This window comes from Kogia breviceps, chromosome 9 (genome assembly GCF_026419965.1).
Source record: "Kogia breviceps isolate mKogBre1 chromosome 9, mKogBre1 haplotype 1, whole genome shotgun sequence".
NCBI classification, from domain to species: Eukaryota; Metazoa; Chordata; class Mammalia; order Artiodactyla; family Physeteridae; genus Kogia; species Kogia breviceps.
The window spans coordinates 45,889,956-45,905,376 of NC_081318.1; the positions used below are offsets into that span (position 1 = coordinate 45,889,956).

A 15,421-nucleotide genomic window follows, 5' to 3' on the forward strand; every position below is an offset into this window, starting at 1 on the left:
AAGTCCCAGTGTTGCCACCAGTGCACTGTGTGGCTTTGGGCAAATCATTTCATCTTCAGGGGCCTCGGTGTCCTCTACAATAGAGGTCGTCATCTCTACCTTCCAAGGATGTTATAAAGATTAGAAAGGTTGTATGTGAAGTCCCAGGGAAGTTCCTCGACCTCTTCTTCAGGCTGTGTATCTTGGCACTAGGATTCTAGAAGTTAAAACGAAACCATCACTAAGAAAGGCTCTGCCCTGAAATGGCCAGGGGATACCAAAGGAAGAGCAAGGGTTGAGGTGGGGGTGGGCAGACGCCCTTATGGGTTCCGAGAGGGCTTCACTCCAGGGAGGATGGGACAAGGTAAGGAGACAAGCCAAGAAGGGCTGTGAGAGAGAGCCTCGGCACACCTGCACAGGTGGGCTGCCTCGGGCTAGACTGGACCCTGTTTCCATAGCTTGGCCAGCACCCTCCCATTCATAGCAGCCTGTCCTCAGCCTGGGAGGTGCAGAGGCAGCTTGCATGGACTGAGGGCCCAGGTGCCACTCGGAGTGGCCCAGTTCACGCTGGAATAAGAAAGCCTGCTCCGACAGCACTGAGCCTCCACGGGCCAAGCCGCCCTTGTATCACCATCAGCAAAGCCCCAGACCAGAGAGAGGCAGGAGCTGTGCATCTCTTAGGAGCAGATTTGTGATGCCAGGACCTTCCCAGTCACCCCTGACCTGCTCAGCCCACGCTCATGGCAACGCCTGTCCATGTGGCCCAGTGAGATAGCCAGGTTGATGGTTCTCGGAACCTCCCAGACTCTGGACCTCCTGTTATTGGGCACTAGGTTTCCCAGTATAGTTGTCCCTGTTTTGAGAAACTCACCCTAAGTGTGTGTGCATGTCAGGGGGAGTGTCAGGGGCCTGGGTCCAAATGTCAGCTTGGCAAAGATTTGTCCTATTACTGGGACATGTGCCTGAGTATCCACTCCCCTCCATCAAGTGAGGATGCCCATGCCTGCTGAGCCCCCAGCACTGGGGATGGTAGCCATGGGTGGGAGGGGGTTTTGTAAGCCGAACGGGCCTAGATGGAACCTTTCAGCCCACACTGGCCTTGGGCTACATGGGGGACAAGTGGAAAGGCAGGAACAGACAGAGGGGTCCTTTCCAGGCTTCCTGTGGGGTCTGACGAAAGCCACAGATCCTCCACGGGAAGATTCACAACCTCACTAAATGTGGCTCATGATTTCAGAGAGGAGGAGCCCTTAGCCCCCCCAAGGCCTCAAGGGACGAATTGGCTTTTCTCCTCTTAGCTACTGCAGGTCATCCTTCCCCAGCCAGCTAAGCCTCCCCTGAACCTGGCACTAACCTCACTCTGGCGGGCAAGTCTCTCTCCATACACACCCCTGGGGCTGAGCTCCCTGGGCAAGCCTGTGGGCCCCAGTGCCCAGCCCAGGTGTAGGCGGGTCACACATGTGAGGAGGGTCAGAGGGAGGGTCACCTGGGAAGTCCCTGGTGCTCCCTGGGCTTTGTTCTTAGGGGTCAGAGGGGAGCCACGGGCTGTCACACTTCATTCCTGCTTTCCCCCATCCCTTTCACAGGTCAGAATCAAAAATTAGGGGCAAGACCCTGTGTCTCTCAGACGGAGTTCTGGGTGGGGCTGTGTCCACTCCCTGAGACCAGGGATCCTGGAGGCAGGAGGGCAGGCAGTGGTTCCCCCTCAGACTGGGTCCCTAGGCGTGGGCCCAAGCTCTCAGGCCCAGAGATCCCTTGTGGGAACATGGTGGCAAAGGAAGGAAAACTTCATTCCAGAGAGCTTGGATGACTTATATTACTGTTTATTTTCTTAACATATAATGAAATTCCAAATCCAAAGAGAGACATACGCAGAGCAGACAGATGCAGGGTTCTGGTGTGCAGCAGCCAGAACAGGACAGGAAGGGTCTGTGCCCCTCTCCCCTCCAGCACAACCCTCACCCCTCCTGGCTCCTGGCCATTGCCCAGGCAGAAATGCAGAAGCTGGGACTGAGAGGGACCAGTCTCACAGTCCAGAGAGCAGCCAGAGACATGGTCCTGGCTGTTAGGCCTGGCCAAACCATTATCTAGCTGTGGGTCCTTGGGCCTCAGTTTATCTGTTAAATGGGCTAGAAGTTTTGCTAGGAAATGGAGAAGGGAGTGCGTGGATATCGCGATGGATCATGACCATTAAGGGCCTCCTGGTCGTCCTGCTGCTCCTAGATACCTGTGTATTGTGTCTCTCAGTTTATATCACCATCATGGCCACAGGCACATAGGGAGACCTGCTCTGACCCTGGTGGAATTGAATGGACTGTGTAGATAGCTGCCCCCAAACAGACTGTGCTCTGAGTTGTCCTTGGGCTGCAGCCATAGCTACTTCCTCAGGTCAAGACCAACTCTCCCCTCCAGATAAAAGAGGAGGGAAGACTATGAACTGGGAAGCCTGTACAGGTCACCCAGCTGCCCCAAAAGCCTCCAAACAGGAGCTCAGGAATAAGGGGGGAATCTGCTCTTCCTCCCCCCTCGGGATCAGCTGGGGGCTTAGAAGCACCCCCAAGTGTCTAACAGGGGCATCTGCCTCCAAGGGCTGATCCGAATCACGGTCATGTGTCCTCAGGCTTGATAACCTTCAGATGACCAAGTGCCCTTTAATAAACACACCTGCATAATGCTGACCTGTGTCTGCACTGGCAGGAGAAAGTGAAGAACCAAATAATGATGGGGGTGATGTGGCAATAGGTGGAAAAGATCATCTACAACTCAGTGAAGGAATATGGGCGTTCCTCCCTCGCCCTCTAAATGACCTTCATTCTACAAGAGCAGCCTCTGTCCAGTGGAGCCACTATCGGACCTGCTCCCCCCAGGAACAGGAACTTCCAATGGCGGGATGGTCTGTTGCTCTTTGCTTTGAAACACGTATGCCTATGTACACGTGTTCACATAGATGTGTTGGTACAACTATATACTTGGCAAGTGGAAGAAGCAGCACTGGTGCTGACTACATCTTCCAGAACCTGCAGTGTGTCTACACTTACAGAATCCTAGAGAGGGGCCTCAGGCCCATATAGCGTTCCCTGTCCCTGCAACTTTACAGATGGGGGTCACTGGGGCCCCAAGATTGAGACCTTCCCAAGGTCATGCAGCACATCTAGGGGGGCCCTGGAAATGATCCAGGTCACAAGGCCGAGGCTTGTCTGCCACCTGCCCCTACCACTGCACCTGCCGGGATCTTTTCCCCATCAGAGCATCCTTGGGAGCAAGTGCACTTTACAGGAAAGAGGGCCATGCCCAAAGGCACAAAGCAATCGCAGTGGAGCCCCAGGCACCTGCAGCAGGTGAGTTGGTGAGCAACTTTGGGATGAGGGGGGACTTTCTGGCACACCTCCCATCACACTCTGAGGGGACAACTTAGCAAGGTGGGTCCCTCTCTTTCACCTCCTCTGACTTCAAGGGAGTGGGTGATTGGAAAATCTTGGTCCCCAGGAAGCCCTGAGGCCAGGAAACAGAGAAAGAGAAAGCAGGTGATAGAAACAGCCCCAAATCAGGCTTGACTATGCAGGTCCTGCGGATCTTTGGGGAGTGACTGAGCCAGCTTGTCAGAGTGTCTACAATACGGATTTCATCCCTCCCCTCCCTCCACCCGTCCCTGCCCCCCCCCCCACGTGGATGCCTGGGCCAGGCCCCCTTATTTGGGCTTCATCTCCACCCTGGAATTGATGTCGTCGGCATCCAAGTCGTACTCCTCCACCTGACCGCTGGTCCACACCTTCACGCGGTCTGTGAGGTCGCTGCTCCGCGGGGCCAGGATGAAGTCATAGATGAGCACGGCCAGGGCTCCTCCGATGAACGGCCCCACCCAGAAAATCTAGGAACAGAGCAGACGTGCTCAGAGGGCGTCTGATGGCACCTGCTTACCCTGAGACCCCTGCTCCACCACGCCACCGCCTGGCTTCCCTCCCACCGTGCCTGAACCCCAGCATCCCCATTCCTCTGCCCCCCAGTGACTGGCCCAAGGCAGGACTCTGGTAGTGGGTGTCTCCCTGCCTCGGTGCGACCCAGCTCAGCATGCCTGGTGTGGTCAGAACAGCCCCTTCTTGAGGGCGGCCACTGCCCCACCCTCCCCAGCTTTGAAAAGGCCCCAGAGACAGTCTGGTTTGATCAAAAGTGGCCTGGAGGGCTTCTCTGGTGGCGCAGTGGTTGAGAGTCCGCCTGCCGATGCGGGGGACACGGGTTTGTGCCCCGGTCCGGGAGGATCCCACATGCCGTGGAGCGGCTGGGCCCGTGAGCCATGGCCGCTGAGTCTGCGCGTCCGGAGCCTGTGCTCCGCAATGGGAGAGGCCACGGCAGTGAGAGGCCCGCATACCGCAAAAAAAAAAAAAAAAAAAAAAAAGTGTCCTGGAAAAGAAACAGCAACAGTTGGAACAGCTAAATCCCTCGGTCACTGACTCCTGACTCCGTGTCGTGCTCAGCTTACAGGTGCCGAGACCTTTGTCCTGGGCGGGAAGCAGGCACTCCCACACCCGCACCTCCCAGCTCAGGAAACACAGGCACCAAGAGGCACTGGGATGACATGGGGCAGGTCTGAGCTGGGACGAGAGGCTGGCCTACGCCGCCCAAGGTGTGAGCCCACCGGCCCTTTCATCTCAGGTCTCAGCTGCCCTATTTCCTCCCCCCCGCTGGCCATCTCCCAGAGCCTCTGTGATGGGAGATAATGTCACAGGATGGGGCTGGGTCTTCCATAAGGCACCAAAACCTCCCACCCACCTCCACGGGGCAGCCCTGCGACCCCTTACCCAGTGGTCCTGGAAGTTATGCGTGATCACTGCGGAGCCGAAGGACCGGGCTGGGTTAATACTGCAGCCTGTGTAGTCGATCTGTGAGGGGGAAGGGGAAGGGGCAACAGGGGAGGAGATACAGAAACAGAGACAGAGGGAGAGGGAGAGAGAGGTTGACACGAAGAGAGAAGACCGGAGAGGAAACAGACAAGTGACAGTCAGACCCAGAAAGATGGTCAGGAGATCCCTGCGCTTTCCTCTCCCAGGTAGGCGGTACCCCCAGCCCACAGCATGAGCCCTGTCGGGGTCCCACCCACTGTCCTGACAGGACACTACAACAGCCTGGCTCCGCCCTCCCCACCTCCACCGCCACCTGGGAATGTCCCCCACTCACGGCCAGCAGGTGCCCCAGGGCCACAGAGAGGCCGATGGCGAGCGGGGCCGAGCCGCCGAGGTCCCGGCGCCTCCGGTCCGTGGTGGCCAGCACGCACAGCACCAGCTGCAGGGTGGCGATGATCTCGATGCCCAGGCCCTGGCCTGAGTTCACGCCAGGGGCCAGCTGTAGGGGAGAGGGGCAGTAAGAACTGCGTCCCAGGGCCCCCAGGCCCAGGCACCCAGGGCCAGACCCTCAGTGCCTTCAGAGCCCATCGCATCAGCCCCTGGCAAGGCCACACTCAAGCACGTACAGCCATTAGTGGACCTTGTCCCCTCCCACACCTGCTGAGGAAGCGCCAGCTTGGCCTAAACACTGTGGCACTCTCTCTGGAGGCCGGAGAGGCCTGGGGTTGGTGGGGGGCAGGTCTTCTGCATCCAGCTACATCCAGGCCGGGGTACCCTTGCGGGTACCAAGGCCATAGGCGACGGGTGAGCCCTGGACATGGGAGGAGATGGTTAGGAACATTCAGGGACAATTAAAGAAGAGAAGAAAATGGGTGGCAGGGCCCAGCTGGAGACATTGCTTCTTACTCCAAAAGTCTTGAACATTCCCCCCCATCCTCTGCCGCATCTAAAATTCCCAAAGATGGGGAGGGTCTTCCTCAGTTAGTTGGCTGCAGCTGCCTGTGTGTCCTTCTCGCCCTTGAGCCTACGTCCCTTGCATCTCCACCCTCTGTCTCCTTCCCCACCTCTGTCTGTCTCTCCCCTGGTCCAGTGTCTGTCTCCTATTTCCTCTGGGCCCTGCCCTCCCTATCTGCCCCCTCCCTGTCCCTCCTGGCCCAGCGTCCCTCCCTCTCTCTGGCCACGCAGGCCACACCACCACCATCTGGCTCCCACTTGTTCCTGGGCCACTTTTAGAAACATGACTCATGGAACAAGAAGGGAACGGGAGCTGCCGTGAGGTCACCGGAGCCCTCCCTCTGCAGCTGCACCAGGGAGACCCCTCCCCACAGAGCCCCTGCACCTTCCCAGGGGCCAAATATGCCCACACGGTGGAGCTGGGCCACGTCAGCACAGGCCCCCTCACAAAGATGCCTGGATGTGGCCACAGAGGCTGCCTTCTCCCAGGCGGGTGTGTCCAAATAAGACTGAACTTGAAGTCTCATCCGGAGGGTAGGGGAATGGGGTTGTCTCCGAGGTCACAGGGCATTTTGCAGAGTCCTAGGTGGAGGGCACTCCACCACCATCCAGAGGTTTTCTCAGACCCACCCTGAGGCCATCCTACAAGAACAATTCTCTTCCCGCCTTTGTCTGCAGCCCTGGGTCACAGGGAAAGTGACTCACATCCCCTGCCCTGTGTTGCAGCCCCAGCTCTGGGCCTTTCCTGGACGACCCCAGGGCTGCAGCCCCTCAGCTCAGCCAGCCCTCTGGGCAATACCCAGTTTTCTTCACACCCCAACGTGGGGCTGTGGAGGCAGAAACCCTGAGTTCAGGTCCTTGCTCTCCCGCTTGCTGACACCATGACCATGGTCTCCGCCCTCTCTGGTCCTCAGTTTCCCCATCTGTAAAATAGATCTAATGTCCCCTTCCCATTCTCCAGAGAGGCCAGAAGTTCTAAGGCTGTGGGGACAGTCTTGGGGCATTTGGGAAGGGCTGCAGAGGCAGGAGGGATCAGGATGGTTGTTGTGGCTTTTTTCTCCTCTTTCTCATCTCATCCCCAGGATTGTGGGGGAGGGGGTGTGTGTGTGTGGCAGGAAGTGACACCTGCCCTGGGAACCCTAGGATGTACCCTTTCCTAGCTGCCCAGAGCCCTTAGAACCTGACAGCCCAGAAGCACACGGGTTAGTAACCTTCCTCTCCCCAAACCCCTTACCGCTACCGCCAGCAGCAGGAAGATTCCCCTGATTGTTTTCATGTCTATGACCTCCTCTCTTTCAACTGCCAAAGCACTTGTGTTACTTACATCTGAAAAGAAAGTTGACAACCCCAAATCGGAAGGGATAGTTAAAGGTCTGTTGAAACTTGATGTCCAGAAAAGAGCAAGTAAAAATTCAGACCCTATGTTCCTGTTTACAACCTATTAAATTTGACACAATTGCTTAAATAGGGCTAATCCCAGTTGTGGTTACTTGTTATTGAAAAAAAAAAAATGTTTGCACATCCCCAGGTAGTTTTTCCCAGTCCAGATCTTATATTTCACCGATGAAGCCCCCCCACCCCGCACCACAAAAAAGAAAAAGTAACAATCAATCTTCTGAACACAAGTATAAAAAAATAGAAAAATCCACACATTTAGTTAAAGCATCAGAGAGATGCAGGCGCTCCATTTTTGTATCAAACCCACTGAAGCCCACTCTCAAGGCCCAATTCAGACTCCACTAGCACCAAGACGTTTTCTTGGGTCCCTGGCTAGAATTAATCTCTGCTGTCACTCTGCCGAGCCCTCATTGAACGGCCTGCATATCTTGCAGAGAAGTAACCTTTCTGCCTCTTGTGTGGGTGCCTCAGACCCCCTGGCCTGGGAGCTCGGTGGGGACAGAATGCAGACACCTTCTCATCTCACCGCCCTGACCTCAAAGGGGACACTCGCTGTGTGGTGACAGAAGTAGTAGATGATGCTAATTTTCTAGCACTTCCACCCTCTCTAGAGGCAGCCAGGGAAGCCCTCTGGAGCTTGGCAGGCCTGGTTCATTTGCTTTCTAACTGGGAGACCACAGGCCAGTCATGGGTCTCTGTGGACCTTGCAGGGCAGCCTGCTCAAGGCTCTGTGAGATGACAGACAAGGAGGCCAAGGCCCAGGAAGGAGAGAGCAAAGCCAGAATCCTTGCTCCGATCTGTGCCACCCAAACTCACAGGCCAAGGTGCTGGCTACCCACAGGTTGGGCTAAGGGTCCTGACGATTCCCAGCTTGGCCTGAGGAGCTGGCAGGATAGGCTCTGTAGCTGCCAGGGTGTCCCAGGCACCAGGGTGGCACAAGGCTGACCTCTCCAGGAATGGGCCTCAAACCCTCCCCACTGCCCATGGGCAGGATGACCAAAGTAGCTTCTAAGGGCCAGGGCCCCAGCTTGGCCTGGGCACCACGGCGTCCCACCCTTGGGGAACAGCAGGTCCCAGAGCCAGGCCCGGCTGTGGCTCTGGGCATCCACTCTCAAAGAACAGGGGAGGGAAGACTTTGAGGCCTGCCCCCCACACCCACTGCCTCCAGCACTCAGCACTCCCAGTGAGGGGGGCCTCGCTGAGCCCCCCAACGTCACCCCTCCGTGACTGTCCCAGCATGCATGTGCCTCTGAGTATCCATGGCTTTGTGTGCCTCTGTGTGTCTTTGTCGATTGGTATCTGTGGGTGACCACATGTGTCCAGGTGTGACTGTTTCCTTTTCTTTTTCATTAGACGTTAAGAGGTTTATTAGACAATAAGTAAACAAAAAGTCTATCCAAGAGTTAACAAAAGTTCTCAACCTGTACGCACTAAACAATACAACCTAAAAATATATGACACAAAAATTGACAGAATCACAAGAAGAAAATGATGAGTCCACTACCAGAGTGAAAGGGTTTAACAACCCTCTCTTAGAAACCGACGGAATGAAGAGTCAAAGAAATATAAAGAGCATGACTAGGGAAGATTTGAACCACACAATTAACAAGTTTGATTTAAGGAAAATGCATAAGCTCTGCACCTCCATAGTTGAGAATATACCCTCTTTTTCAGCCCACGTGGGACACTCAGAGAAACTAATCATGTATTAGCCAGATGCATCTTAACTGTCTCTGAAAATCCTTATCACACAGGGTGACATCTCTTACGGAGGGGGGCTTTGCAGAGGCTGGGGCAGGGCTCTCTGTGTGGCCCTGGATGTCCATCTTGTGTGTCTGACGCATTTCTGAGTGTGTCACCCTGTCCCTGTGTGTTGCACTCCCACACACAAGTGCCACTACTGGCTGGGGATGGAGGAGAAGGGAAGGAAGCCCCCTTGAGTAAAAGGGAGAGAGGCAGGTCTCAAAGTGCTCTTTATTTGCTCCCAGAAGCCATTTCATCTTCCTGACAAGAAACAATACACAAAGCAATGGCTTCCTCCTTCCCTTCCTCACTTCAGGGCAGCCCTGCCCTCCTGCCCGGGAAAGGAAGAGGTTCCATTGAGGACCACCCTCCCCGTACCCTCCTAGGGTCCCAGGGCCTGAGTGGGACCACCCAGGCTTGAGAGTGTGCTTCATGCCCATGTGTGTGTGCCCGTGTGCCATGTACCGTTGCGTGTGTGAGTGTACGTGTGTGTACTGGTGCAGCGTAAATGTGTGCAATTTGGAGCAGCAGAGATAATCAAGGGCTGGAGGCAGGAGGCTGGAGGTCCTGCTTGCCATCATCTGCTATGCAACCTAGGCACGTCTCCATGCCTCTGTGGGCCAAGGTTTCCTTACCAGTAAGACAGAGGTCTCAGCCCAGATTCTAGCCCCAGACCTTGTCCAGGATTCCTCCCCGCCTGACGTGGGACCCCGGCCCCCAAGACCTGCGGTCACCCTCCGGGCCAGGATCCTGAGTGCAAGATTCCCACAAGGCCATCTGAACCGCTGGTCTCCATATGGCATGGAGCCTGTTATAGGACCTCCCATCCACCTGTAACCGCCTGATGCCCTCCACAGACACACGCCCCAGAGCAGCCGGCTGCCTGACAGACCCTAACTTGCACAGCCCTGATGACAGGGAGCTTATTGACTTGGAGGCTGCCCTTCCCCAATTTTTTTAAAAAAGCGTCTTTCTTTACACTGAGCAGACACCTGCCTCCGGTTGTCCTGATGGTGGGATTTCAGGCACTGAAAGGAAGTGCTCATAGGAATGGGCGTTTCCCAGCCTTTTCTACTCTCTTTTGAGTTGAGGTTTTCCAGCCTCAGGGTGTGCTTGCCCGCTGGACTCTAGCTCCTTGGTTGTGTAAAGACAGACTCTCACTTACCCCCTGGGCACCACCGTGGGTAAGGAGCCCCTCTGGACCCCAGAGAGAGGCTCTGGCTGAGGGGACCCTGGCCAGGACAACGTTTCCTCACCCTTACCTGCAGGTATGTGGGCTCAGCCCATGCCCATTCAGGAGACCCCAGACCCATCGGTGCTTCCAGAGGGCAAGGACCATGGCCCTCCAGGGGGGCTCTGCCAGCAAGAACCAAGGGCTTCCTGTGCCCCCAGGAAAGCTTGCCCAAACCAGTCTTCAAGGCAAGGCAGGGGGCATGTTTGACCTGCCTGGGGAAAGCCGTGGTGGGTAAGGCTAAAGGCACCCCTGCTGAGGGGGGGGCCCTAGAGAAAGTGGGGGCCACTACTTGGGCCTGAGATCAGGTTGGGGGGAGACAGCGTGGGATTGGTCTGCAGTGAGCTGAAGCCTCCACGTGTGAGGGGAGGCTGTGACCTGGGGACGGGAGAGTCAAGGCAAGTCCCCTTAGACCGAGGGACCCCGGCGGGCCATGTCCCCTCTCAGAACGTAGCTCCTTCACATGAGGACTCCCACGGCGAGCCCTGGCTAGGGCCAGGTGTCAGGGCAGGCAACATGGGGCGGGCAGGGCTGCTCCGAGGGCTCTCATGGGGGAAAGAGCCTAAGAATTTTCCGTGGTAAGGGAAGTCTCCACCACAAGGCTCCTGCCTCGCTCTGTGCCCTCCCCCTCATCTGGTTCTGGCTGGAAACAGTAATTATATGTCCCATCAGTGGCATCACCACCCAGCCCCCAGCCCCCTCCCTGGGCAGAGCCGTCGGAAAACTGGCTTCCCTTTCCCCCAGCCCACCCCCAGCTCGGGGGGGGGGGGCCGAGGGCCCTCAACTCTGGAAGAACTGGTGGCATGGGGATGGGGGTTTTAGGGAGAGGGGGGTGCTCTCGTTCTGTGGCTGGGGAAACTGAGGCCCAGGAAACTGGGGAAGTGGGAAGTTTGGGGCTAAAGGCAGGCCCTGGATGCAGCACGTAGAAACGGTCCCCCGGCAGTCAGGCCCAGAATCAATGAGGCTGAGAAAAGACCCCCAAATGAGGGGGAAGTGTGTGCTCTGCCTGAGCCCCCGAAGGGGCTGAAATCAGAGGCTCTGGATGGCCTGGCATCCAGTCCCCTCTTGGACACAGGTAGACACTGGCCTGAACCCTGAGCCCTCACCTCTCTCCAGAGCCCCAGCTTCCCACCATGACCCCCGCCATCAGCCACACCCCACGACTCTCAGGACATGACCTCCTCTACCTAGAAGTCCCTTCCCTCCACCCTGGAGTCTTCACATTCAGGCTCTCATGGCACCTCCTCCCTGAAGCCCTCCTGGCCCTCACCACAGCTCAAAGTCAGAAGTTCCCAGGCGCCCTGATACCTCTTATCGCACCGGCCTCCTGTCCCCTATCACGGACAGATGTGCACTGGGCTTATCTTGCACAGGACCATGGGCTTCCCAGGGCAGGGATTGGGCTGACTCAGCCCTGCATTCAGTCTGCAGCAGTGACAGTCACGTTTATAGGGTGAGCAAGCCAGAGAGGGGAAAAGGGAAAAGAGCAGGCGAACGGCCCAGATTCCAAGGTTCAGGAGCATCTTCGACTTCCCAGAGCCCAGCCATACCTTGCGATCTCCCCTTTCCGCAGATGGGAGCTGGGGCCACACAGACAAGGTTGCGTGCATGAAATCACACAGGGTATTAGTAGCTGAGCTAGGGCAGGGCAGACCTGGCATCAACCCTGGCCTCTGAGCCTCTCACTCTAGGAACAAAATCAGGTTTTGGCTCTGAGAACTAGCCAGGATGTGCCAGGCTGGATAGAGGTCCATGGTCCCTCTGGGGCATATCCTGAGCCCTGACTCAGTGAGGAGAACGTTGTCCCCAACATGTCTCTGGGGGATACCTCCTGACCCATTCCAGCCACTTCCTGCCACTTCTTTCCCTATTTTCCTTGGAAATCTCCATGCCAACGATGGGTTTGGGCTGGGGTGGGGCTCGAGACTCAAGGGGCTGGGGGAGCCTCCCCCAGAGCCTGGAGGAAAGAGCGTGTCACCTGTGTAGGCTGGTCTCTGCCCCTCTTGAGGTATTGAGGCCACCTCCCAGGTCTCTTCAGATCCCAGGTTCAGTGTTCTGGACCCTTTTCCTGTTCTTCAGCCCAGGACTTGTGCTTCTGGACCCCAAACTTCCATGGTGTGGCCAGGGCAGTCCCTGGGCCCCTACCACAGCCCTCAGTGCCCTTATGTTCAGCATGGCCCCTCTTGGGCTCCTGCTAGCCAGACCTTGCTGGGAAGAGTGATAAACTCAAGTCCACAAAGTAAGCTTGTGAGTCGTATGGGTGTGGCCAAGAGATATCGAGAGACCTAGGTCCCCTCTTGGAGCCTCAGGGTTCTCAACTCCAAGAAAACTCAACAAGTGAACAGTAGCCGGGCCTTGAACCCAACTTGCCTGCTTCCCCGCCCAGGGCTGGGCCCCTTTTCCTCCTCCTTCTGCAACCCATCCAGCTCAGGTATTGGGGTGACTTTGGAAAATGGAGCCTTGAGAAGAAAAGGGACACTAAAGCACAGTGTGGCCAGATCAAGATGGCACAGAGGTAGGAACTTGCCCTCCTCGAGTCTGCCTGGGATGCCCAAGTGAGACAGCAAAGTCAGCCAGCAGATGCCTCTCCTGCCTGTCCCTTGAGAGGGAAGGTCAAGAGGGGGCCGGAAGGCCTGGGGAGACTCAACTCCTCCCCTAGAAGGACCCATTCCCAATCCCCATCGTGCCCAGCTGAGCCCCAAGGTGATCCTGACCCTGCCCAGTGCGCACTCCCCGAAGTCACCCGGCTCTGCCCCCACTGGAGAGACAGGCCTGGAGGGCCTTACATCCGCCGTGACCACATCTTCCCCAACTGAAGTCTAAACTCCAGGCCGCAGGGCTAACCTTCAGTCCTAGGCTGGGTGAGGTGTCACTGTGACACAAGAAGTGCTAATCCCTCCTTGGCAGGGCCATGCCAGCTGCCCTCTGCCCAGACCTCACCAAGCCTCCCCCCGCTGCAGCACCAGGATCTGAACTTTGGCTGGGAAGCAAGAGTGCAGTTGCTTCTCTAATCACCCACGGCTCTCTCTGCAGAGCCCCTGGCCGGCTCCCTTACTCTCCCACACCGGCCTGCCCGGCCCAGGCCCCGCCAGTCTCGCTCGACCTGATCTGATTCCTCCTCTCTGCTCCTTTGCCTCTCTCCCTCCCTGTGGAAACACCCCCTCGGGTGCTCTGAGACCTCCTCCAAGCCTTACTCAGCCTCTCAGGCCAAATTTCCCCCTGCTGTGGCCCAAGCCAGGTCTGAGTTTGCACTTGGCTGAGGGTCTGGAAAAGCCCAGGTCCGCAACAGCAGGCAGCTGCCGCCAACGACCAATGAGCTGTGCTAAGCGGCCCGGGAGGAATTCTTTCCCGCAGCTCCTACCCAGCCGCCCACATCTGCTTCTCATGAGTGCCTCCAGGCCAGGCCCCATTCAAGCCGCGAGCGGTGGGTGCAGGCAGGGACACACGCACCCCCTGGGACGCTCACACAGCAGCGCTAACGTGCTCACAGACACACTTCCAGAAGTAGTGGAGCCAGCTTCCACAGACTTGGAGGCCCATGCCAGCACCCACGTGCACACACCGTTCACAGACACAGACACACGCGCCACACCTCTCTGTGTCTGGTGACAGAGTGGACCCAGACAGGAGGCGAGATGTCCCCGCTCCGGCACACACACAACCCCCCCCCCACCCCTTGCTGTAATCCAGGAAAGCCGCCTGCAGGCTGTCCAGCAAGTGTTTTCACCGCCCCCCCCCATCTTTGTCTCACTCCCGGGGCCAGAAGAGCAAGAGGAGCTTTTCCGTTGAAGGCCGTTTGTTTGGGGGACCTGTGTGGCTGCCTGGAAGCTTGAGTGACCCCCCCTCCAGGAGACTCCTGCTCACGCAGGACTGCGTGACCAGCTGCAGAACATGCCGGGCAGGTGGTGCAGGGAGGCTGGGGCCAGCGGGCAGAGTGGCCCCAGGGTCCGGGCCGCACAGGGAGAGAGCTGCTGCACAGAGGCAGGGCTGGGAGTGGTGGTACAAGAAACCACAGCCCAGGGGCGAGGAACTGCTGGCCCAACTCTTAGCTGCCGCCAGTGCTTATTCCCCACAATAGAGGCCCGCAGGGGACACTGGCAAGACCATTGTGCTGGGTCTCAGCTCCCCACAGCGCCTGAAAGAAAACAGGCTCTGGATGGCAGGCGTAACTGAGTTCCAGTCCCAACTCTGCATGACCTCCAGCAACCTCTTGTCCTCTCTGTTCCTCAGTGTCCCCATCTGCACAACGGGCGGAGGATGAGACCAGCGCCGCCTCAGCACTGAGCCCCCAGAGCCTGGGGCCACCCCACTCACCGCATTTAGGCCGAGCGAGTTGTTGGGCAGGGAGGAGGTAATGCCCGAGAGGATGGCAGTGGCGACGATGGCCCCCACGCACTGGGCCATGATGTACATGACAGCCCGGAGGACACTCATCTGGCAGCTGAGCAGGAGCCCCAGCGTGACAGCCGGGTTGAGGTGGGCTCCGCTGATGTGGCCCACGCTTTGGGCCAGCGTGGCAATACTCAGCCCAAAGGCCAGCGACACCTTCACGTTATCCTGGACTGCACCTGTCGTCTGGTTGCTCTTTATCGGGTACTGGAAGCCCAGGGCAGAACCGATGCTGATGAAGATGAAGAGGGTCATGGCCAGGAACTCGGCCACCACTGCCCTCCAAAAGAGCTTCTGCTTGAACTCGCTGGCCATGCTGGCGGGGGGGGGCTGGGCTGGAGACCGCTGCCTGGTGCTCGCCTGCCTCCGAGAGCTGAGCCACAGCCCGGCCTGGGCCTATTTATAGGACCCCGGGGGGAGGAGAAGGGGGAAGCACAAAGGGAGGAAGACCTCCCCTTGCTCGTGGTCCGCCCCACACCGCACGGGCCTCCTCTCAGCGATGGATGCAGACACAGCTCTGCTGTCAGCCTGCCAACTCCTTTTCCCTTCCTCCTCTCTCCCCTCCCTCCCTCCTTTCCTCCGCCCTCAGCCCTGCCCAGCCTGAGGAGGCAGGCAGGAGGCAGCCACTGCTCTAATAGGCTTTGAGAAATTCCTCCAAGTTGGCCCCGGTCAGAGGGCCAGAGAAATCCAGGTGTCCCCGCCCTGTGTGCAAAGCTCAGGGGGTGCCCGAGGACAAAGCCAGGCGCTCGGGATGGATGGGGCGGGGTGAGAAGCTGGGTTCAGCTGGTAGACATTGCCCCCCTGGAGGTGGCACCATGACCCTGCTGGTCTGGCATCCCCATCCCGCCTCAGAGTGACATTAGTCTGGAGTCCACAGGTCCAGGGGTCC

At 57.7% G+C, this 15,421-nt stretch overlaps 1 protein-coding gene across 1 annotated transcript; it reads right to left on the reverse strand.

Moving 5' to 3' along the window:
* Positions 1 to 1,786: 1,786 nt before the first annotated feature.
* On the reverse strand, positions 1,787 to 15,182 carry AQP1 (aquaporin 1 (Colton blood group)). The gene is made up of 4 exons (XM_059073583.2): positions 14,458 to 15,182; positions 5,152 to 5,316; positions 4,776 to 4,856; positions 1,787 to 3,847 (listed from the first exon to the last, which is right to left on the reverse strand). Exons 1-4 carry the CDS (start codon positions 14,845 to 14,847, stop codon positions 3,668 to 3,670), a joined length of 816 nt encoding a protein of 271 aa, XP_058929566.1. The 5' UTR covers positions 14,848 to 15,182; the 3' UTR covers positions 1,787 to 3,667.
* Between the last annotated feature and the right edge of the window lie 239 nt (positions 15,183 to 15,421).